Source organism: Triticum dicoccoides, chromosome 6B (genome assembly GCF_002162155.2).
Source record: "Triticum dicoccoides isolate Atlit2015 ecotype Zavitan chromosome 6B, WEW_v2.0, whole genome shotgun sequence".
Classification (NCBI taxonomy): Eukaryota; Viridiplantae; Streptophyta; class Magnoliopsida; order Poales; family Poaceae; genus Triticum; species Triticum dicoccoides.
Window position 1 is genome coordinate 451,431,687 of NC_041391.1, and position 24,079 is coordinate 451,455,765.

General features: G+C 49.6%; 1 protein-coding gene across 1 annotated transcript in view; it reads left to right on the top strand.

Moving 5' to 3' along the window:
• Positions 1-24,079, top strand: part of LOC119323832 (protease 2-like) — a 37,477-nt gene that overhangs the window by 9,473 nt on the left and 3,925 nt on the right. The window contains exons 4-8 of the mRNA XM_037597540.1: positions 2,886-3,232; positions 4,405-4,696; positions 17,890-18,048; positions 19,001-19,366; positions 19,486-19,551. Of these exons, the coding sequence (XP_037453437.1) occupies positions 2,886-3,232; positions 4,405-4,696; positions 17,890-18,048; positions 19,001-19,366; positions 19,486-19,551 (1,230 nt within the window). The remainder of the gene's footprint in view (positions 1-2,885; positions 3,233-4,404; positions 4,697-17,889; positions 18,049-19,000; positions 19,367-19,485; positions 19,552-24,079) is intronic.

Genomic DNA, 24,079 nt, shown 5'->3' on the forward strand with positions numbered 1-24,079 from the left:
GGGGGGATCGACGGCCGCTCATCGGCGGAGGACAAGAGGAGGGGCACGTGGTCGGAGCCAATCCGGGTGATGGCACGAAGGGAAGCCAGAGGGCAGCGGAGGTCCCATTCCGGGGAAACTAGAACCCTGTCCAGGACGGACTGGGTCGGGGAAGCCTGACGATTGGTCCAGGTAAACCTGGCGCCAATCCTATCTATCTCGCGGAGACTCAGATCAGCAATGCAGTCATTAAACATTTGCATCCGTGCAAAGTTTACATTCGCATTGCTCTTGTCCTCCGCGAAATGGAGGAAATTAAAATCGCCTTCAACCACCACTGGAAGAGAGGCAGCCGATATCTTCCGGTGGAGCTCCTCGAGGAAGGAAGCAGACCTACTATGGTCTGCCGGGCCATAGACAATGATGACCTCCCATTTGAAGTTAAGCGTCCGTTCGTAGAGTTCCATGCTCACAAAGAATTGTCCCCGGTCCATGCTACCCACCTCGAAGGTGGCATCCTTGACACCTAAAAGGATGCCACCTGAATGACCAATGCTCCCACTAGAAGGGAGCCAATGCCACGCAAAGAGGTGGGAGCTCAGACGGTCAAGCTCCGGAAGAGAGAATTCTGTACGCATGGTTTCTTGGATGGCGACAATGTTAATGTGTTCATCACGCATGTATTCGACGAGTTGGCGGCGCCGGCCATCATGGCCGAAATCGCGGATGTTCCAGAAGAGGGCACGCATTAAGGCACCATTTGGGGGCTGCTTGACCCCAGGACACGAGACGCGGTGCGGGAGCGGGTGCGACCACGAAGCTCGGCCTCGGCGAGCGGGAGAAGGCCACCAGGTCGCCTAGGTGGCGCCAGGGAGGCGCCCACCACAGAGGGTGGGGGAGTGGCAGGCGTAAGCAGAGTCGCATGAGCTTCCGCTAGCCTACCATCGAGGATCTCGCGAGCCCTGATGGCCTTGATTTGGACTGGGGGGGGGCAGCCTCCCCCCTGAAGATGATCGCGGAATCAGTCGCAACCTTTGCTAGGTGACCAAGCGGAACCGACTCGAGAGCAGAGAACGAGCAGGTAGCAGTAGAGGGGGAGGGGGGGTAGCAGGGGTACTTGGCTCTAGGTTCCGGGCTGTGGCCCGGAGCTCTGCCCGAGTGGGGATGGGCAGAGCCGGACTGCCGTCGGGTCGCGCTGCGTCGAGCCGAGCGCTCCGGCGGGAGGCCGTCACCGGGGAGGAGACAGACCGGCCACGACGGGAGTAGGCCGCGGTCCTCGGAGGGGGTGGTTGGGAGGCCACCGGAGTGGTCACCCGAGTATCCCCATCCGCATCAGGAGCCGCAGCGGGGACAAGCCGGAGCGCCGGCCCGGAGCAGTCGGGGAGCGAGGGAGGCGAGGGTGAAGCAGTCGGTGTCGAGGGTTGGAGAGCCAGATCGGTGCTGGAGTCGGGGGAAAGGCGTCGGGGGCGGGCAGGCCGAGGTGGACCGGCGCGGACAGCACCGGCGATGCGGGCCAGCCGACGGGAGGCGCCAGCGGGTCCGACACGGTCGGGGCAGAGGGGCCGAGGAGGTCGACAGCAGCCAGGACCGCCCCCGAAGCCACGGCACCACCCACGGGATCCACCTCGGTCGGGGAGAGGACGACCGTGGGAGGGGACCAAGGGGTCCAGGGAGGGGGCGGCGACATCCCCAAGGCTGGCAAGGAGACGGTGACGACGGCTGGGGAGCGCGGCGAGGACGCCGGGAAGACGACCAGGCCGACACTCGACGCTTCGCTTCCCTCCAAGGTCTCGCCGCTCGGGTATGGGGAGTCGTCCCGAGGCAGCGGAGAGGCGGGGAGAGGGCAAGTGCAGCCTGACGGCCCTGGGTCCCAGCAGCGGGAGGCGGAGGCGTCGGTGAGGGAGAGCGGGAGCGCGAGTCGTCGGAGCCCGCGTCATCATCGGAGCGGTGGGAGCGGGGGTGGTGACGGTCGTGATAGTCCCCGTCGGTCCCGGGGTTGCCGTCGGGAGGTCCGTCATCGGAGAAGCGAGGGCGGCCCACGTGGTTGGGAGGCTCAGGGGCGATCCGGAGGTCAAAGCCCTGGTCGTTGAAGAACACCCGGATGGTGGCACTCAGCTTGGAGGAGTCCAGGCACTTGACCTTGACCCGGACCTCCTCCTCGTTGCGGAGGGAGAGCTCGTCCACCACCACCACCTTGCCCAGGATCCGGGACATCTGGCGGATGACCACCTCAGACCGGGCAATGTCTGGGAGGCCCCCCACCAGGATCTAGGCCGTGTCCAGGACAGCCACTGCCTTCAGGTCGAGGATCGGCTCGGTGATGTCGACGACGAGCTGGTGGAGGGCGAGGGTGATCTGGCCACTGCGAGTGGCATAGCCGTAGCTGATGGCGTCGGGGAAGATCACAGTGAAGACGTTGCCGGGAAGGCCACCCCGTAAAGGTGGTTGAGCTCGGCCTCGATCATCTCCAAGGAGGCCTCCCTGTCCACCACCGTGACAACCGCCTGGAGCGAGGGGGTGGGGGGAGGGATGTCGGGGACCTCGAGATGGAAGAAACCCAACCCCTCGATGCCATGACCGTACATCATGAGCTCAGCCGGAACGGGGCGATCCGGGCACAGAAGGGCGGGATGGCCCGGGTCCTTGCAGATATAGCAGCACTGAGGGTTGACGCAGGAGACTTGGGAATGGCCCACCACACCGCAATTGAAGCACGGGGGGCGGGGGAGACCGGACACCGGCCCCGGGGCGGTCGAAGAGCCCGGGGCAGGCAGGGCGCCATCCTTTTTCAGAAGCAGGGTGATGAAACCAAGTTTTAATACTGCGTCAATGCATGACAAGTGTGTGCTTGTGTGTTTTGCAGTGCTTGTCATAGTTTTATTGACTCGTTACCTTGGCTTTGACAGGTATGCCTACACAAGTTAGGATCTGATCAGTCTGATGATATGTGCCTGTATCATGAAAAAGATGACATATTTTCACTTGGTCTACAAGCTTCAGAAAGCAAGCAATATTTATTTGTTAGATCAGAAAGCAAAAGCACAAGCTTTATATTCCACCTAGACATCTCCAAACAGAACAAGCGGCTTGAAGTTTTGACACCTCGCTTGTATGGCATTGATACAGCAGCTAGTCATCGTGGAAACCATTTCTATATTAAGAGGCGAAGTGAAGATTTCTACAACTCTGAACTGGTTGCTTGCCCATCGAATAATGTTGCTGAGGCCACTGTCTTGCTACCACACAGAGAAAGGTAATCAACTTTGTTGCTATTTAACTTTGAAAGATTTTTTTTTGGCTTCTTGATTATATACTGATACACAGTGCCCATTTCCCCCCTGGAAACACCATTCCTTGGATTCCACAATTGCAAATTCTTTCTTAGGACTAAAAAAGAAAGACTGAAAAGTGGATTTTAGACCTGGCTGACTGTCATGTTTATGTCTCATATTGGCTAATGTATTTGGAACCCCTAGAACTTCTGTCAAATCTTATTAAAAAATCACCCAAAAGCAAAGGCTACCAAATAAAGCCTCACTGTTATGGAGATAGTTAAAAAAACGTTGATCCAGATGCCTCAATGTAATTTGATTTTCTGTATGATTCAGTGTTTTTTTACTTGGAGATGGAATAGGATGTCAATGGTCAATTTGTATAATCTGTGAACTTGTAAATCATTTATCCAACCCGGACAGAGAGACATTGTTGGCATCAGTCTTCAAGCTTATAAAGAGTAAATATCTTTTGTAACACAAGCCCCAGGTTTTGCTGTGGTGTCTCTAGTTCATTTCCAGTGTTACGATAAAAATGCCTTTGACTATATGGATACTGGTCCCACAAGGATATTTCACAGATGCACCATGTACCCTTTTTCTCATTGGAAGCTTGCTGATTAAAAAAGAGAGCTGGAAGACACTGCTTTTGCAAGTACAGTTAGCACCGTGTATAACCAGCTAATGAATTTGAACACCACTTAAGTATCGGGGAACACACCAATTAAAGTTTTCATGTTGCAGTACTGTCAAACATATGGATCATTGATAGGATGATATCACAACAATGCGAAAGCTGTCGATTTAGTTAGGTCATGTTTTCCTTTTTTTTAATATTAGGAAATGGGTGAGAAACTTGATGCTCTTAGAGTGATGTCCTAGATTTTTGAAACAAATACACTGAAAATATTTCTGGAGAAGTATGCACTTAGATTAATAGTACAGTCAGGTATACTGATAGCTAAGCTGCATCTAATAGATAACTGCACGGAACATATCAGTTAAGTTATTCGGCTGCACCTTATCGGCTTGCAAATCTAATTTACTGTACTCTGCTCTTCTTATCAATGTGAAAATTATGTATTAGTGATGATGATCCAACATTGATAACATAAGGAGCAACACTGCATAAAAAAACTGAAGCTCCTTTCAGTGTGAAAATTCAGGACTTCCAGCTCTTTGAGAATCATATTGCTGTCTATGAGCGTGAGAATGGTCTACCAAAAATAACTGTATATGACTTACCGGCCAGTGGAGAGGCACTTGGGAAACTTCAGGGTGGACGGGAAATTGATTTTGTTGATCCAGCATATGCAGTGGAACCCGAGGAGTCACAGTTCCATTCATCTATTATTAGGTTTCATTATAGCTCACTGAAGACACCACCCTCTGTGTTTGACTATGATATGGATTCAGGGGTGTCTGTATTGAAGAAAATTAATACTGTAAGCTATTACTTGCACCACTTGGTTTTATGTTATTTGGAACAAATTTTGCATGTGCTTCTTCATATCTCTTTGTGTCTGGCCATGGTAATCAATGCACAATGAATATCAATATTTCAACAATGGTAAATTCATTGGGTAGTTTCTGTTTATTGCTTACACTAATGCCTCTACTTTCCTTAATATGCTATTCTTGTGAGTTTTGACAGTGCGTTTGGTGATGGTCTATATTGCCCAGGCCAAAAGCTTTTGACTGATTTTGTTTTACAAATCTACTATTACATCTATTTCAACATGCAAGACGTTCGTGCTATGTTCCGGATTTCTCAGGCGTTGATCCAGCATCTGACGGTCCCCTTTGAATTGCCGCTTCAGGCAACATGTCGCTGTCCAACCGAGCCATGTTTACTGTCTCTGACTTTTCCCTTTTCACCATTTACCTTACCTGCTCCTTTTAGGCTATATAAGCCGGAGCTTAGAGAGGAGATGGCATCATCTTTTGTTTGGGTTTCCCCCTTTGAGCCACCACTGTTTGTGGGCTGGCAACAACTCTTTTTGTAATAGCTACTTCCTTCGTTTGTTTTTATAAGACGTTTCAGACATCTTGCTTTATACTGTTTTGAACAGTGTCTGAATGTCTAAAACGTCTTATAAAAATAAACAGAGGTAGTACTACTAAGTAAAGCATCCATCTGAATTCAGCTAATCGATGTGTGTGTTCAACTGAAACTCTTGATCTTTCTGAATTTCCTAGTCTAGGCTTGTCATTGCTGCTCAAAATGCAACACAGACAATCAATTCTTGTACTAAATCAACAACAACAACAACAAAGCCTTTAGTCCCAGGCAAGTTGGGGTAGGCTAGAGGTGAAACCCATAAGATCTCGCAACCAACTCATGGCTCTGGCACATGGATAGCAAGCTTCCATGCATCCCTGTCCATAGCTAGCTCTTCGGTGATACCCCAATCCTTCAGGTCTCTCTTAATGGACTCCCATGTCAAATCCGGTCTACCCCGCCCTCTCTTGACATTCTCCGCACGCTTTAGCCATCTGCTATGCACTGGAGCTTCTGGAGGCCTGCGCTGGATATGCCCAAACCATCTCAGACAATGTTGGACAAGCTTCTCTTCAATTGGTGCTACCCCAACTTTATCTCGTATATCATCATTCCGGACTCGATCCTTCCTCGTGTGGCCACACATCCATCTCAACATACGCATCTCCGCCACACCTAACTATTGAACATGTCGCCTTTTAGTCGGCCAACACTCCGCGCCATACAACATTGCGGGTCGAACCGCCGTCCTGTAGAACTTGCCTTTTAGCTTTTGTGGTACTCTCTTGTCACAGAGAATGCCAGAAGCTTGGCGCCACTTCATCCATCCGGCTTTGATTCGATGGTTCACATCTTCATCAATGCCCCCATCCTCCTGCAACATTGACCCCAAATACCGAAAGGTGTCCTTCCGAGGAACCACCTGGCCATCAAGGCTAACCTCCTCCTCACACCTAGTAGTACTGAAACCGCACATCATGTACTCGGTTTTAGTTCTACTAAGCCTAAACCCTTTCGATTCCAAGGTTTGTCTCCATAACTCTTAACTTCCTATTTACCCCCGTCCGACTATCGTCAACTAGCACCACATCATCCGCAAAGAGCATACACCATGGGATATCTCCTTGTATATCCCTTGTGACCTCATCCATCACCAATGCAAAAAGATAAGGGCTCAAAGCTGACCCCTGATGCAGTCCTATCTTAATCGGGAAGTCATCAGTGTCGACATCACTTGTTCGAACACTTGTCACAACATTATCGTACATGTCCTTGATGAGGGTAATGTACTTTGCTGGGACTTTGTGTTTCTCCAAGGCCCACCACATGACATTCCGCGGTATCTTATCATAGGCCTTCTTCAAGTCAATGAACACCATATGCAAGTCCTTCTTTTGCTCCATATATCTCTCCATAAGCTGTCGTACCAAGAAAATAGCTTCCATGGTCGACCTCCCAGGCATGAAACCAAACTAGTTTTTGGTCACGCTTGTCATTCTTCTTAAGCGGTGCTCAATGACTCTCTCCCATAGCTTCATTGTATGGCTCATCAGCTTAATTCCACGGTAATTAGTACAACTCTGAACATCCCCCTTGTTCTTGAAGATTGGTACTAATATACTCCGTCTTCATTCTTCTGGCATCTTGTTTGCCCGAAAAATGAGGTTGAAAAGCTTGGTTAGCCATACTATCGCTATGTCCCCGAGACCTTTCCACACCTCAATGGGGATACAATCCGGACCCATCGCCTTGCCTCCCTTCATCCTTTTTAAAGCCTCCTTGACCTCAGACTCCTGGATTCGACGCACAAAACGCATGCTGGTCTCATCAAAAGAGTCGTCCAGTTCAATGGTAGAGTTTTCATTCTCCCCATTGAACAGCTTGTCGAAGTACTCCCGCCATCTATGCTTAATCTCCTCGTCCTTCACCAAGAGTTGGCCTGCTCCGTCCTTGATGCATTTGACTTGGCCAATATCCCTCGGCTTCCTCTCTGGGATCTTGGCCATCTTATAGATGTCCCTTTCGCCTTTCTTCGTGCCTAACCGTTGGTAGAGGTCCTCATACGCCCGACCCCTTGCTTCACCAACAGCTCGCTTTGCGGCCTTCTTCGTCATCTTGTACTTCTCTATGTTGTGTGCACTCCTATCCAGGTATAGGCGTCTGAAGCAATCTTTCTTCTCTTTAATCGCCTTCTGGACATCATCATTCCACCACCAGGTATCCTTATCTTCGCTTCTCCTTCCCCTGGACACTCCAAACTCCTCTGAGCCCACCTTACGAATGCAAGTCACCATCTTCATCCACACATTGTCCGTATCCCCTCCTTCCTCCCAAGGGCCCTCCTTAATGACCCTCTCCTTGAATGCCTGAGCTACCTACCCCTTGAGCTTCCACCACTTCGTTCTAGCGACTTTAGCCCGCTTATCCCGCTGGACACGAATCCGAAAGCGGAAGTCAGCAACCACCAGCTTATGCTGGGGTACAACACTCTCTCCAGGTATCACCTTACAGTCTAAGCAAGCACGCCTATCTTCCCTTCTCGAGAGGATGAAATCAATCTGGCTAGAGTGTTGGCCACTACTAAAAGTCACCAGATGTGATTCTCTCTTTCTAAAGAGGGTGTTGGCTACAATCATGTTGTAGGCTAGAGCAAAGCTTAAGACATCTTCTCCTTCTTGATTCCTGATGCCATAGCCAAAGCACCCATGCGCCCCTTCAAAACCTGTGTTAGATGTACCCGCGTGGCCATTGAGGTCTCCTCCTATGAAGAGCTTCTCACCAATCGGTACACTCCTAACCATGTCTTCCAGGCCTTCCCAGAACTCCCTCTTGGTGATTTCATTGTGGCCTACTTGCGGGGCATACGCGCTGATAACATTGAGAACCAAGTCCTCAACTACCAGCTTGACCAGGATAATCCGGTCCCCACGTCTCTTGACGTCTACCACTCCATACTTGAGGCTCTTGTTGATCAAGATGCCTACGCCATTTCTGTTTGCAACCGTCCCCGTGTACCATAGCTTGAAGCCGGTATCCTCCACCTCCTTCGCCTTCTGTCCTCTCCATTTGGTTTCTTGGACGCAAAGGATATCAACACCTCCCCTCACCGCTGCATCAACTAGCTCCCGAAGCTTCCCTGTCAGAGACCCTACGTTCCAGCTACCTAAGCGAATCCTCCTAGGCTCGGCTAGCTTCCTTACCCTTCGCACTCGTCGAGTCAAATGCGAAGACCCTTGCTCATTTTCCACTACATCCGGGCGCCGATGTAGCACGCCACTAAGGATGCGACGACCCGATCCTCGCTCACGTGCCACCGTATCCGGATCAAGATACGGCGCGCCACCTGGGGGGTGACGGCCCGGCCCTTGCCCATTTTCCACCACACCCGGGTTCCGATGTGGCGCGTCGCTGAGAGGGTTACGCCCCAACGAAAATCTTTTGGGTTTCATCTCCATAAGAGTGGCTGAGTTTTTACGTTGGCTTGTTGGGGAACGTTGCATAAAATAAAAAAAATTCTACGTTCACCAAGATCAATCTATGGAGTCATCTAGCAACGAGAGAGAGGAGTGCATCTACATACCCTTGTAGATCGCGTGCGGAAGCATTCAAGAGAACGGGGTTGAGGGAGTCGTACTCGTCGTGATCCAAATCACCGGAGATCCTAGCGTCAAACGGACGGCACCTCCGCGTTCAACACACGTACGGTTGAGAAGACGTCTCCTCCTTCTTGATCCAGCAAGGGGGAAGGAGAGGTTGATGAAGATCCAGCAGCACGACGGTGTGGTGGTGGATGCAACACGATCACGGCAGGGCTTCGCCAAGCTTCTGCGAGAGGGAGAGGTGTAGCAGGGGAGAGGGAGGCGCCAAGACTTGGGGTGCGGCTGCCCTCCCTCCCCCCTTTATATAGGCCCCCCTGGGGGGCGCCGGCCCTAGGAGATGCAATCTCCAAGGGGGTGGCTTGCCCCCCAAGGCAAGTGGAGGCGCCCCCCACCCTAGGGTTTCCAACCCTAGGCGCAGGGGGCCCCAAGGGGGGGCGCACCAGCCCACTAGGGGCTGGTTCGCCTCCCCACTTCAGCCCACGGAGCCCTCCGGGATAGGTGGCCCCATCCGGTGAACCCCCGGTACCCTTCCGGTGGTCTCGGTACAATACCGGTGACCCCCGAAACTTTCCCGATGGCCGAAACTGCACTTCCTATATATAGTTCTTCACCTCCGGACCATTCCGGAACTCCTCGTGACGTCCGGAATCTCATCTGGGACTCCGAACAATTTTCGGGTTACTGCATACTCATATCTCTACAACCCTAGCGTCACCGAACCTTAAGTGTATAGACCCTACGGGTTTGGGAGACATGCAGACATGACCGAGACGCCTCTCCGGTCAATAACCAACAGCGGGATCTGGATACCCATGTTGGCTCCCACATGCTCCTCGATGATCTCATCAGATGAACCACGATGTCGAGGATTCAATCAATCCCGTATACAATTCTCTTTATCAATCGGTACGTTACTTGCCCGAGACTCGATCGTCGGTATCCCAATGCCTCGTTCAATCTCGTTACCGACAAGTCACTTTACTCGTACCGTAATGCATGATCCCGTGACCAGACACTTGGTCACATTGAGCTCATTATGATGATGCATTACCGAGTGGGCCCAGAGATACTTCTCCGTCATACGGAGTGACAAATCCCAGTCTCGATTCGTGCCAACCCAACAGACACTTTCGGAGATACCCGTAGTGCACCTTTATAGTCACCCAGTTACGTTGTGACGTTTGGCACACCCAAAGCACTCCTACGGTATCCGGGAGTTGCACAATCTCATGGTCTAAGGAAATGATACTTGGCATTTGGAAAAGCTCTAGCGAAACGAATTACACGATCTTTGTGCTATGCTTAGGATTGGGTCTTGTCCATCACATCATTCTCCTAATGATGTGATCCCGTTATCAATGACATCCAATGTCCATAGTCAGGAAACCATGACTATCTGTTGATCAACGAGCTAGTCAACTAGAGGCTCACTAGGGACTTGTTCTGGTCTATGTATTCACACATGTATTACGATTTCCGGATAATACAATTATAGCATGAACAATAGACAAATTTATCATGAACAAAGAAATATAATAATAACCATTTTATTATTGCCTCTAGGGCATATTTCCAACAGTCTCCCACTTGCACTAGAGTCAATAATCTAGTTACATTGTGATGTATCGAACACCCATTGCGTTCTGGTGTTGATCATGTTTTGCTCTAGGGAGAGGTTTAGTCAACGGATCTGCTACATTCAGGTCCGTATGTACTTTACAAATATCTATGTCTCCATCTTAAACATTTTCACGGATGGAGTTGAAGCGACGCTTGATGTGCCTGGTCTTCTTGTGAAACCTGGGCTCCTTGGCAAGTGCAATAGCTCCAGTGTTGTCACAGAAGAGTGTGATCGGCCTCGACGCATTGGGTATGACTCCTAGGTCGGTGATGAACTCCTTCACCCAGATAGCTTCATGTGCTGCCTCCGAGGCTGCCATGTACTCCGCTTCACATGTAGATCCCGCCACGACGCTCTGCTTGCAACTGCACCAGCTTACTGCCCCACCATTCAAAATATACGCGTATCCGGTTTGTGACTTAGAGTCATCCAGATCTGTGTCGAAGCTAGCGTCGACGTAACCCTTTACGACGAGCTCTTCGTCACCTCCATATACGAGAAACATATCCTTAGTCCTTTTCAGGTACTTAAGGATGTTCTTGACCGCTGTCCAGTGCTCCATGTCGGGATTACTTTGGTACCTTCCTACCAAACTTACGACAAGGTTTATATCAGGTCTGGTACAGGTCATGGCATACATGATAGACCCTATGGCTGAGGCATAGGGGACGACACTCATCTTTTCTCTATCTTTTGCCGTGGTCGGACATTGAGCCGAGCTCAATTTCACACCTTGCAACACAGGCAAGAACCCCTTCTTGGACTGATCCATATTGAACTTCTTCAATATCTTATCAAGGTATGTGCTTTGTGAAAGACCTATGAGGCGTCTTGATCTATCTCTATAGATCTTGATGCCTAATATGTAAGCAGCTTCTCCAAGGTCCTTCATTGAAAAACACTTATTCAAGTAGGCCTTAATGCTGTCCAAAAGTTCTATATCATTTCCCATCAAAAGTATGTCATCCACATATAATATGAGAAATGCTACGGAGCTCCCACTCACTTTCTTGTAAACGCAGGCTTCTCCATAAGTCTGCATAAACCCAAACGCTTTAATCATTTCATTAAAGCGAATGTTCCAACTCCGAGATGCTTGCACCAGCCCATAGATGGAGCGCTGGAGCTTGCATACCTTGTTAGTTCTCAGGGTCGACAAAACCTTCCGGCTGCATCATATACAGTTCTTCCTTAAGATGACCGTTAAGGAATGCCGTTTTGACGTCCATTTGCCATATCTCATAATCATAGTATGCGGCAATTGCTAACATGATTCGGACGGACTTCAGCTTCGCTACGGGAGAGAATGTCTCATTGTAGTCAATCCCTTGAACTTGTCGATAACCCTTAGCGACAAGTCGAGCTTTATAGATGGTAACATTTCCATCCGCGTCCGTCTTTTTCTTAAAGATCCATTTGTTTTCTATCGCTCGCCGATCATCGGGCAAGTCTGTCAAAGTCCATACTTTGTTTTCATACATGGATCCTATCTCGGATTTCATGGCTTCAAGCCATTTGTTGGAATCTGGGCCCGCCATCGCTTCTTCATAGTTCGAAGGTTCATCGTTGTCTAACAACATGATTTCCAAGACAGGGTTGTCGTACCACTCTGGTGCGGAACGTGTCCTTGTGGACCTTCGAAGTTCAGTAGGAGCTTGATCCGAAGTATCTTGATCATCATCATTAACCTCCTCTCTTGTCGGTGCAGGCACCACAGGAACATCTTCCTGAGTTGCGCTACTTACCGTTTCAAGAGGCAGTACTTCATCAAGCTCTACTTTCCTCCCACTTAATTCTTTCGAGAGAAACTCTTTCTCCAGAAAGGACCCGTTCTTTGCAACAAAAATCTTGCCCTCGGATCTTAAGTAGAAGGTATACCCAATGGTTTCCTTAGGGTATCCTATGAAGACGCATTTTTCCGACTTGGGTTCGAGCTTCTCAGGTTGAAGTTTCTTGACATAAGCATCGCATCCCCAAACTTTTAGAAACGACAGCTTAGGTTTCTTCCCAAACCATAATTTATACGGTGTCATCTCAACGGATTTAGATGGTGCCCTATTTAAAGTGAATGTGGCTGTCTCTAGAGCGTATCCCCAAAATGATAGCGGTAAATAGGTAAGTGACATCATAGATCGCACCATATCCAATAGAGTGCGATTACGACGTTCGGACACACCATTTCGCTGAGGTGTTCTAGGCGGCGTGAGTTGTGAAACGATTCCACATTTCCTTAAGTGCGTACCAAATTCGTGACTTAAATATTCACCCCCACGATCTGATCGTAAGAACTTTATCTTGCGGTCACGTTGATTCTCTACCTCATTCTGAAATTCCTTGAACTTTTCAAAGGTCTCAGACTTGTGTTTCATTAAGTAGACATACCCATATCTACTCAAGTCATCAGTGAGAGTGAGAACATAACGATATCCTCCGCGAGCCTCAACGCTCATTGGACCGCACACATCAGTATGTATGATTTCCAATAAGTTGGTTGCTCGCTCCATCGTTTCGGAGAACGGAGTCTTCGTCATTTTGCCCATGAGTCATGGTTTGCATGTGTCAAACGATTCATAATCTAGAGACTCTAAAAGTCCATCAGCATGGAGCTTCTTCATGCGCTTGACACCAATGTGACCAAGGCGGCAGTGCCACAAGTATGTGGGACTATCGTTATCAACTTTACATCTTTTGGTATTCACGCTATGAATATGTGTAACATTATGCTTGAGATTCATTAAGAATAAACCATTCACCAGCGGGGCATGACCATAAAACATATCACTCATATAAATAGAACAACCATTATTCTCGGATTTAAATGAGTACCCATCTCGAATTAAACGAGATCCTGATACAATGTTCATGCTCAAAGCTGGTACTAAATAACAATTATTGAGGTTTAAAACTAATCCCGTAGGTAAATGTAGAGGTAGCGTGCCGACGGCGATTACATCGACCTTGGAACCATTCCCGACGCGCATCGTCACCTCGTCCTTCGCCAGTCTCCGCTTATTCTGCAGCTCCTGCTTTGAGTTACAAATATGAGCAACGACACCGGTATCAAATACCCAGGAGCTACTACGAGCACTGGTAAGGTACACATCAATTACATGTATATCAGATATACCTTTGGTTTTGCCGGCCTTCTTGTCCGCTAAGTACTTGGGGCAGTTCCGCTTCCAGTGACCACTTCCCTTGCAATAAAAGCACTCAGTCTCAGGCTTGGGTCCATTGTTTGACTTCTTCCCGGCAACTGGCTTACCGGGCGCGGCAACTCCCTTGCCGTCCTTCTTGAAGTTCTTCTTACCCTTGCCTTTCTTGAACTTAGTGGTTTTATTCACCATCAACACTTGATGTTCCTTTTTGATTTCTACCTCCACTGATTTCAGCATTGGATATACCTCAGGAATGGTCTTTTCCATCCCCTGCATATTGAAGTTCATCACAAAGCTCTTGTAGCTTGGTGGGAGCGATGGAGGATTCTGTCAATGACCGCGTCATCCGGGAGATTAACTCCCAGCTGAGTCAAGCGGTTGTGCAACCCAGACATCTTGAGTATGTGCTCACTAACAGAACTATTTTCCTCCATCTTACAGCTGAAGAACTTGTCGGAGACTTCATATCTCTCGACCCGGGCATGAGCTTGGAAAACCATTTTTAGCTCTTCGAACATCTCGTATGCTCCGTGTTGCTCAAAACGCTTTTGGAGCCCCGGCTCTAAGCTGTAAAGCATGCCACATTGAACGAGGGAGTAATCATCAGCACGAGACTGCCAAGCGTTCATAACGTCTTGGTTCTCTGGGATTGGTGCTTCACCTAGCGGTGCTTCTAGGACATAATCTTTCTTGGCAGCTATGAGGATGATCCTCAGGTTCCGGACCCAGTCCGTATAGTTGCTGCCATCATCTTTCAGCTTGGTTTTCTCTAGGAATGCGTTGAAGTTGAGGTGGACATGAGCGTTGGCCATTTGATCTACAAGACATTTTGCAAAGGTTTTAGACTAAGTTCATGATAATTAAGTTCATCTAATCAAATTATTTAATGAACTCTCACTTAGACAGACATCCCTCTAGTCATCTAAGTGAAACATGATCCGAGTCAACTGCCGTGTCCGATCATCACGTGGGACGGACTAGTTATCATCGGTGAACATCTTCATGTTGATCGTATCTTCTATATGACTCATGCTCGACCTTTCGGTCTTCCGTGTTCCGAGGCCATGTCTGTACATGCTAGGCTCGTCAAGTCAACCTAAGTGTATTGCGTGTGTAAATCTGGCTTACACCCGTTGTATTCGAACGTTAGGATCTATCACACTTGATCATCACGTGGTGCTTCGAAACAACGAACCTTCGCAACGGTGCACAGTTAGGGGGAACATTTTTCTTGAAATTATTTCGAGGGATCATCTTATTTAAGCTACCGTCGTTCTAAGCAAATAAGATGAAAAACATGATAAACATCACATGCAATCAAATAGTGACATGATATGGCCAATATCATATTGCTCCTTTGATTTCCATCTTCGGGGCGCCATGATCATCTTCGTCACCGGCATGACATCATGATCTCCATCATCATGATCTCCATCATCGTGTCTTCATGAAGTTGTCACGCCAACGACTACTTCTACTTCTATGGCTAACGCGTTTAGCAATAAAGTAAAGTAATTTACATGGCGTTCTTCAATGACATGCAGGTCATACAAAAAATAAAGACAACTCCTATGGCTCCTGCCGGTTGTCATACTCATCGACATGCAAGTCGTGATTCCTATTATAAGAACATGATCATCTCATACATCACATATATCATTCATCACATCCTTTGGCCATATCACATCACAAAACACTTGCTGCAAAAACAAGTTAGACGTCCTCTAATTGTTGTTGCAAGTTTTTTACGTGGCTCCTATAGGTGTTCTAGCAAGAACGTTTCTTACCTACGTAAAACCACAACGTGATATGCCAATCTCTATTTACCCTTCATAAGGACCCTTTTCATCGAATCCGATCCAACTAAAGTGGGAGAGACAGACACCCGCTAGCCACCCTATGCAACTAGTGCATGTCAGTCGGTGGAACCTGTCTCACGTAAGCGTACGTGTAAGGTCGGTCCGGGCCGCTTCATCCCACGATGCCGCCGAAGCAAGATAAGACTAGTAGTGGCAAGAGAAATTGGCAACATCTACGCCCACAACTGCTTTGTGTTCTACTCGTGCATAGTAACTACGCATAGACCTAGCTCTGATACCACTGTTGGGGAACGTTGCATAAAATAAAAAAATTTCTACGTTCACCAAGATCAATCTATGGAGTCATCTAGCAACGAGAGAAAGGAGTGCATCTACATACCCTTGTAGATCGCGTGTGGAAGCGTTCAAGAGAACGGGGTTGAGGGAGTCGTACTCGTCGTGATCCAAATCACCGGAGATCCTAGTGCCGAACGGACGGCACCTCCGCGTTCAACACACGTACGGTTGAGAAGACGTCTCCTCCTTCTTGATCCAGCAAGGGGGAAGGAGAGGTTGATGAAGATCCAGCAGCACGACGGCGTGGTGGTGGATGCAGCACGATCACGGCAGGGCTTCGCTAAGCTTCTGCGAGAGGGAGAGGTGTAGCAGGGGAGAGGGAGGCGCCAAGACTTGGGGTGCGGCTGCCCTCCCTCCCCCCTTTATATAGGCCCCCCTGGGGGGCGCCGGCCCTAGGAGATGCAATCTCCAAGGGGGTGGCTTGCCCCCCAAGGCAAGTGGAGGCGCCCCCCACCCTAGGGTTTCCAACCCTAGGCGCAGGGGGGCCCAAGGGGGGGCGCACCAGCCCACCAGGGGCTGGTTCCCCTCCCCACTTCAGCCCATGGGGCCCTCCGGGATAGGTGGCCCCACCCGGTGTACCCCCGGAACCCTTCCGGTGGTCCCGGTACAATACCGGTGACCCCCGAAACTTTCCCGATGACCGAAACTGCACTTCCTATATATAATTCTTCACCTCCGGACCATTCCGGAACTCCTCGTGACGTCCGGGATCTCATCCGGGACTTTGAACAACTTTCGGGTTACTGCTTACTCATATCTCTACAACCCTAGCGTCACCGAACCTTAAGTGTGTAGACCCTACGGGTTCGGGAGACATGCAGAAATGACCAAGACGCCTCTCCGGTCAATAACCAACAGCGGGATCTGGATACCCATGTTGGCTCCCACATGCTCCTCGATGATCTCATCAGATGAACCATGATGTCGAGGATTCAATCAATCCCGTATACAATTCCCTTTGTCAATCGGTACGTTACTTGCCCGAGACTCGATCGTCGGTATCCCAATACCTCGTTCAATCTCGTTACCGACAAGTCACTTTACTCGTACCGTAATGCATGATCCCGTGACCAGACACTTGGTCACATTGAGCTCATTATGATGATGCATTACCGAGTGGGCCCAGAGATACCTCTCCGTCATACGGAGTGACAAATCCCAGTCTGGATTCGTGCCAACCCAACAGACACTTTCGGAGATACCCGTAGTGCACCTTTATAGTCACCCAGTTACGTTGTGACGTTTGGCACACCCAAAGCACTCCTACGGTATCCGGGAGTTGCACAATCTCATGGTCTAAGGAAATGATACTTGACATTTGGAAAAGCTTTAGCGAAACGAACTACACGATCTTTGTGCTATGCTTAGGATTGGGTCTTGTCCATCACATCATTCTCCTAATGATGTGATCCCGTTATCAATGACATCCAATGTCCATAGTCAGGAAACCATGACTATCTGTTGATCAACGAGCTAGTCAACTAGAGGCTCACTAGGGACTTGTTGTGGTCTATGTATTCACACATGTATTACGATTTCCAGATAATACAATTATAGCATGAACAATAGACAATTTATCATGAACAAAGAAATATAATTATAACCATTTTATTATTGCCTCTAGGGCATATTTCCAACATGGCTCGCCAAGCCTATCACAACCCTCCTCCTTTACCCGGGCTTGGGACCGGCTTTGTTGAGACAACATAGGCGGAGTTAATTCTTGTACTAAATGCTACCAAAATTTATAAATACAGAACATGTTATGAAAGTAATTTCAGTGAGAAATTACTTATACAAATTCCTGTGGATTAATATATTTATTTTATTTAAATCAGTGACTGAAGTTGCAAAAGTCCGACTGTACATACACAACAATGATTTACATTTAAAAGGGAATAATTATAAGTGTCTCCGGTCAGTGGTGTCGGGCTTTGTTTTCATGAACTGAAAATGAATTGAATTCTTAGCTTTGTTCAGAAATATGTGGTGTGTGCATATTATTTTCTTGTGCAGTATATGCAAATTTATTGACCACTTGAAATAGTAAAGAACTCGCGTGAAAGACAACTATTTTCTTGTGCTTTGAACTTGTCTTTTTTCAGGTTTTACGTGGATTTGATTCATCAAATTATGTATCAGAAAGAAAATGGGCTGCCGCTTCTGATGGAACACAGATACCTATCTCCATTATATATAGAAAAGATCTTGTGCAGCTCGATGGCTCAGACCCCATGCTGCTATCTGGCTTTGGCTCCTATGAGGTATTGCCGTATTGGGTTGCTATCTTTATTAATCAGAAAAAAATCTTTCTGCCATCATGAATATCGTAGACTATTATTTTAGAGCAGCCTGTAATTCATGCTAATATCCTTGGTTCATCTCGGATGCAAATGAGTCATTTGGAATGTTCAAGTACTTTTTCTTTATTTATACAGAAATTACGAGGTTTCTGCACATGAATGCCTTGAAAAATTTCTAGAATGCCCTGTGGTTCACGTCAACATCTCTTCTTCATCATGGATGCAAATGACTGTTTTCGAACAAATGTATTTCTTGTGTACTTTTGCAAGAAACACAAACTTTTTTTCTAACATGGCATCATGTTTTCACGCACGCTATTTCATCTGAATGTGATTATCCAGCAAAGTGCCATAGTGTTTCATCATGCCTTCATACGCTTCATAGAATTTACAAGCACACGCAATTGAAACACCACTCTCGGCCAGAGGGTAAACGACAGAAATACAAAATTTCTTCTACTTGCATGTAGGGTGGTTGTGTCATTTTCTGAAATTAAGGATTATCAATGCTAAAGTAGAAGTGTAAAATGTAAAACTGTAAATTAAGGGGACATATCCAACAAAAGAGAACCTAAACTATAGTGGAATATTGGGAAAATAAAACATGTTTTTTGAAACTTGTTGTTTCCTTTGATAGTACTTGTTTTGACATTGTATATTTGGCAAAGGCTAGCAACTGACAAAACATAACAGTTTCCCTTCGACCTATAACCTAAACTGTAACAGAATATTGGGCAAATAGACATTATCTCCTTTCTGATAATACTGGTTTTGACATTGTATGTTTGGCAAACTCTAGCAACTGATAAAACATAACAATTTCCCTTGAACCCATAAAAGCTGGCAAACCTGGCAAACATAACAATTGCGCTAACTATGCACCATCTTTTTGTGCACCACTTTATGTGAACAGATATGCATAGATCCGAGTTTCAGTGGATCAATATTCTCTCTAGTAGATAGGGGGTTTGTACACGCGGTAGCTCATGTTCGTGGAGGTGGGGAAATGGGCCGGAAGTGGTATGAAGATGGAAAGCTGTTGAAGAAGAAAAACAGCTTCACTGATTTCATTGCTTGTGCTGAGCACTTGATGAAAAGCAAATACTGTTCAAAGGAAAAGCTTTGCATTAGTGGCAAAAGTGCAGGTGGCCTATTGATGGGCGCTGTCCTAAATATGAGGCCTGACTTATTCAAGGCCGCCATCGTTGGGGTCCCTTTTGTTGATGCTCTCACGACTATGCTTGATCCAACCATTCCATTGACCACAGCTGAATGGGAGGTATTCATCTCCTCTAGTACATCTGAAGTTAACTTTCATTTTGTAGACTAGCTTGCACTGCAGTGCACTTGAAGTTCTGTTCCTATTCTCATCAACTCATGTTTTAATCATTTTTTCAGGAGTGGGGTGATCCAAGAGAAGAAGAATACTATTATTATATGAAATCATATTCTCCTCTTGACAACGTAAGTGCCAACCTTTATTTGTTCACACCTTTACTAAATTGGATTCCCATTCAATGTGATTATGTCTGCTGGATATTTTCGTGCTGAAGCTTGTTAGCGACCCCACCGATCATCCCCTGTGTGAATATATTACCCAAAAAGGCTTTTGCCCCGCTTTATAAATAAAGCAAACCGCCACAGAGCAACCATACAAGGACTAGTCCACAACACACACACCCAAGTCTCACGACAATAAGTACAAAAGGTTCTGCTGAGGGCACAGCTCAACAAGCCCAAACAAAAGGAAAAAAGAACGGTCAGGGGAGGCCGGAGAGAGCGCCCGACCCCTAATCCGGCTCGGGGGGTGGCGGAGGAGGCGGCGGCGACAGACGAACAACCATCGAGCAGAGGTCGGCGATGAAGGCAGAGATGGCGTCTCGGCCCTGGGGCGGCTAAGCGGCCGCCAAAGCTGCAAGTAACCAAAGAGTTTGAAGAGGGCGTCAGTAGCACGTCAAAGCGGAATGCGCTGAATCACAAGTCTATTGCGGATCGTCCAGAGCGTCCAAGCGAGGGCCCCAATTTCCAGCCACCTAATGTGGCGAGAAGGCAGGGGGGAGTTCTGGAGTTCGGTGAACAGGTCGGGGAAATTGGTGTGACACCAACTACCACCAACCACCTCTCTGAAGCAGCTCCACATAAATTGAGCGGAGACACAAGAGAAGATGTGATTCGAGTCTTCGGGGACACCACAGAACGGGCATAGGACACTGCCAAGGCCATTACGCTTGCGAACCTCCACCCCAGACGGGGTCCGCCCGCGAATCCATTGCCACATGAAGATCCGAATCTTCAGCGCGGCAGGCGGATGGACCAAACCGCCGAGAGGGGAGGCGGGGCGGAGGAAGGGGCAATGGCCTGGTAGAGGGACTTGGTGGAGAATTGGCCTGACGGCTCAAGGCGCCACCGGACCAGGTCCGGGCCAGCGTCCACCACAGGCTCGTGAAGGGCGACGCAGTCGAGCAACTCATGCCAGGCGGCAGAATCCGGAGGCCCAAATGGCCTCCGGTAAGGGCCCTCTCAACAGAGATCCAAGGATCAACGGCGATGGAGAAGAGGTCGTGGAAGCGCGCGGCGAAGGGGGTGTCTCCCGCCCACCGGTCGAACCAGAACAGAGTCGCAGCCCCAGATCCAACTGAAATGGAGGTCCCGATGCGAAGAACCGGGAGAAGTTGGATGACCGACTACCAGAACTAGGAGCCACCAGATCTCTAACGGAAGGCGAGGCGCTGCCCGTACAGGTATTTGTTCCGGATGATATCTAACCAGAGGCCACCTTGCCCTTGCGAGATGCGCCAAAGCCAGCAAGATAAAATGGCGATGTTCATGCACTTAGAGCACATGATCCCGAGGCCACCTTGCCCCCGCGGCTTGCAGATATCCGGCCAGCTAACCATATGGTATTTCTGCTTATTATTGTCGCCCGCCCAGTAGAAACGAGACTGGACTTTGGGGATCTCATGATGCAGAGTCTCATGAAGGCTATAGAAGCTCATGAGGAACAAGAGGAGGCTGGATAGGGAGGAGTTGATTAGAATTGTCCGGGCCGCCTTCAACAACCACCTACCCTGCCAAGGCTCAATGCGTGTCTACAGCTTGGCCACGGTTGGATGCAAGTCGGCGACGGTGAGCCGAGAGTCATTAATGGGCGTCCCCAAGTAGGTCGTGGGGAAGGAGCCCAAGCGACAGTTAAGACGGTTGGCAATGCCCAGGCATTCATCTGGAGAATAGCCCATCACCATCACATTGCTCTTGTCGAAGTTGATCTTGAGGCCAGACATTTGTTGGAAGCAGAGGAGGAGGAACTTCAGATGAGAGATGTCCGCCTCCGAGCCTTCCACCATAATGATGGTGTCGTCGGCGTACTGGAGGAGGGAGATCCCAGAGCCACCGGTGAGGTGCGGAGTGATCCCACGAATATGGCCCGCCGCCTTAGCCTTGTCCAGGATAGCGGCAAGCGTGTCCACCATGTTGAACAAGAATGGGGAGAAGGGGTCGCCTTGTCTAACCCCACAAAGGGCGGGGAAGTACGGGCCAACCTCTCCATTGATGTTCACGGCAGTGCGACCGCAGGATATCATCTGCATCACGCGGGTGATCCAACGGTCGTCGAAGCCCTTTCGGAGCAAAAGTTCCCGAAGGAAGGGCCAGCTGACTATGTCGTAAGCCTTATGGAAATCGATCTTCAGGAAGACCGCCTTGAGGTGCTTAGAGCGGACCTCATGGAGGACTTCGTGAAGGACTAGCACCCCATCTAAGATAAAACACCCTTTAATTGCGGACTGGTTGGGGTGGGTAATGCGATCCGCCAGTAGGGTCACCCTATTGACGTACCCTTTCGCCAGGATCCGGAAGATCACATTAATCACCGTGATCGGACGGAACTGGCGGACGTCGGACGCCCCAGACACTTTAGGGTGAGCGAAATGATCCCATAATTGAGACAACCAAGGTCAATGGACCCTTATAGAACTCGTCGAAGATGGCCATGATCTCAGGTTTAATCACATTCCAGAAGGTCTGGAAGAATTTCACTGGAAGACCGTCGGGGCCCGAGGCCGAGGTAGGGTTCATGCCTCTAATGGCAGCCCAAACCTCGCCCTCGGAGAATGGGACCATAAGGGCTGCATTCTCCGCAGCAGAAACCTGCTGGGGTCCGGCCCAGCAGTCAGGGGCCAGAGACAGCCCGCTCCTAGGGGAGGAGGAGAAGAGGTTGTTGTAGAACCCGTCTATGTGAGCTTGAATGTCACCGGGGGTCTGCAAGAGCGACGTGCCATCCCAGAGAAGAGGGATGGTGTTGCGCTACGGCGACCGTTCGCAATGGCTTGAAAGTAGGCCGTGTTCGCGTCGCCCTTCAGGACCCATTTCTGGGAGCCTCGTAGGCGCCAATAAGCCTCCTCATCAGTGTAGATGACAGAGAGTTGATCTTCCAGGTCGTATCAGGAGAGCCACTCATCAGGGGAGAGGCCGGTCGCGTCAGCCTGGTGGTCAAGGGCTTGGATGGCGGCCAACAGGGCCTTCTTGTGCTCGCCGAGATCGCGGCCAAGGTTGGCACCCCACCCCTTCATGAACTGCCGGCCACGTTTGGCACAGAACTGCCACGAATCAATAGCCGAGGGAGGGCGGGTGTGGTGGTGGGCACGAGCCTCCACCCAGCGGTTTGGAGCCGGAAGCGGAGGGGGAATCGGAGGTCGGTTTGGGACAGCTAAAATGTCTCGAGCCGGAAGCGGAGGGGGAATCGGAGGTCGCTCGTCGGCGGAGGACAGGAGGAGGGGGACATGGTCGGAGCCAATCCGGGTGATGGCCCGGAGGGAAGCCAGGGGCAGCGGAGGTCCCATTCCGGGGAGACTAGGACCCGGTCCAGAACGGACGTCGAGGAGGCCTGGCGATTGGTCCATGTGAACCTGGCACCAATCCTATCTATCTCGCGAAGACCAAGATCAGCAATGCAATCATTAAACATTTGCATACGTGCAAAGTTGACATGTGCATTGCTCTTGTCTTCCGCGAATTGGAGGAGGTTAAAATCGCCCCCGACAACCACTGGAAGGGTGGCGGCCGAAACCTTCCGGTGAAGTTCCTCGAGGAAGGAGGTAGACCTACTATGGTCTGTCGGGCCGTAGACGATGATAACCTCCCACTTGAAATTAAGGGCCCGTTCATAAAGTTCCATGCTGACAAAGAACTGGCCCCGGTCCATACTACCCACCTCGAAGGTGGCATCCTTCACACCTAATAGGATGCCACCCGAATGGTCCGCAATCCCACTAGAAGGGAGCCAATGCCAAGCAAAGAGGTGGGAGCTCAGCCAATCAAGCTCCGACAGGGAGAATTCAGTGTGCATGGTTTCCTGGATGGCGACTATATCAATGTGTTCATCGCGCATGTACTCGAGGAGTTGGCGGTGTCGGCCATCATGGCCGAAACCGCGGATATTCCAGAAAAGGGCATGCATTAAGGAGCCATTTGGGGGGATGCTTGACCCCAGAAATTGAGACGCACTTTGGGCGCGGAGAGCGGCAGTTCGAGAACAGGTGCGGCCACAAAGCTCGGCAGCCTCCAACGGAAGGCGGCCACCAACTTTGCGGGGCTGAGCTGTAGTGGCCATCATAGCAGAGGCCGGGGGAGCGGGAGGGGAGAGCAGAGCCGCGCCGGCTTCCGCCAATCTACCGTCTAGAATCTCGCAAGCCCGGATGGCCTTGATCTGGACTAAGGGGGAAGCAGTCTCCCCCGTGAAGATGGTCGCGGAGTCTGTCGCAACCTTCGCAAGGTGACCAAGCGGAACCGACTCGAGCGTAGAAAATGAGCAAGTAGCAGCAGAGGGGGGAACGGCAGGGGTACCTGGCTCCAGATTCCGGGTAGCGGCCTGGAGCTCCGCCCGCTCGGGGATGGGCAGAGCCGGGCTACCGTCCGGTCGGGCAGCATTGAGCCGAGCGCTACGGCGGGAGGCCTTCACCGGGGAGGAGGACCGACCACAGCGGGAGTAGGCAGC